Source organism: Brassica oleracea, chromosome C7, assembly GCF_000695525.1.
Source record: "Brassica oleracea var. oleracea cultivar TO1000 chromosome C7, BOL, whole genome shotgun sequence".
Taxonomy (NCBI): Eukaryota; Viridiplantae; Streptophyta; class Magnoliopsida; order Brassicales; family Brassicaceae; genus Brassica; species Brassica oleracea.
In genome coordinates, this window is record NC_027754.1 from 22,495,202 (window position 1) to 22,495,695 (window position 494).

The window sequence follows — 494 nt, forward strand, 5'->3', positions numbered from 1 at the left end:
AGCGTTCTTGACATCGAGTTGCCTTATCTTCCACTTATTGACAGTTGTTGTATGTAGAACAAGCCTCACAGTTGCCGTTATAACCACCGGACTATATGTTTCAAGAAAATCTATTCCTTCTTCCTGTTCATTTCCTTTAGCAACCAACCTTGATCTCAGCCTCCCAACCGTTCCATCTTCATTTAGTTTTATCTTGTGAACCCATCTGCAACCCAAGACATGTGCATCAGCTGGACGTGGAACTAAGCTCCAAGTCTTTGTTTCTGCGCATGTATCAACTTCTTCTACCATAGACTCATTCCATCCGGGATGTTGTAATGCTTCAGCTATTGATTTGGGTTCTCTTGGACTGCTTTTGACTGTGTGAAGAACATAACGAGGGTTAGGCTTCCTAATGCCGTCCTTTCCTCTGGTAACCATTTGGTGGACATTCTCTTCTAGTTGTTGCTGTTGAACTGCTGCAGGTTCTTGTTGTTGAACTGCTGCGGGTTGTT

At 43.5% G+C, this 494-nt stretch overlaps 1 protein-coding gene across 1 annotated transcript in view; it reads right to left on the reverse strand.

Annotated features, from left to right (window-relative positions):
• The window catches only part of LOC106302862, a 1,118-nt gene extending 698 nt beyond the window's left edge, over nucleotides 1–420 (reverse strand). Inside the window, exon 1 of the mRNA XM_013739269.1 lies at nucleotides 23–420. Within this exon, the coding sequence (XP_013594723.1) occupies nucleotides 23–420 (398 nt within the window). The remainder of the gene's footprint in view (nucleotides 1–22) is intronic.
• Between the last annotated feature and the right edge of the window lie 74 nt (nucleotides 421–494).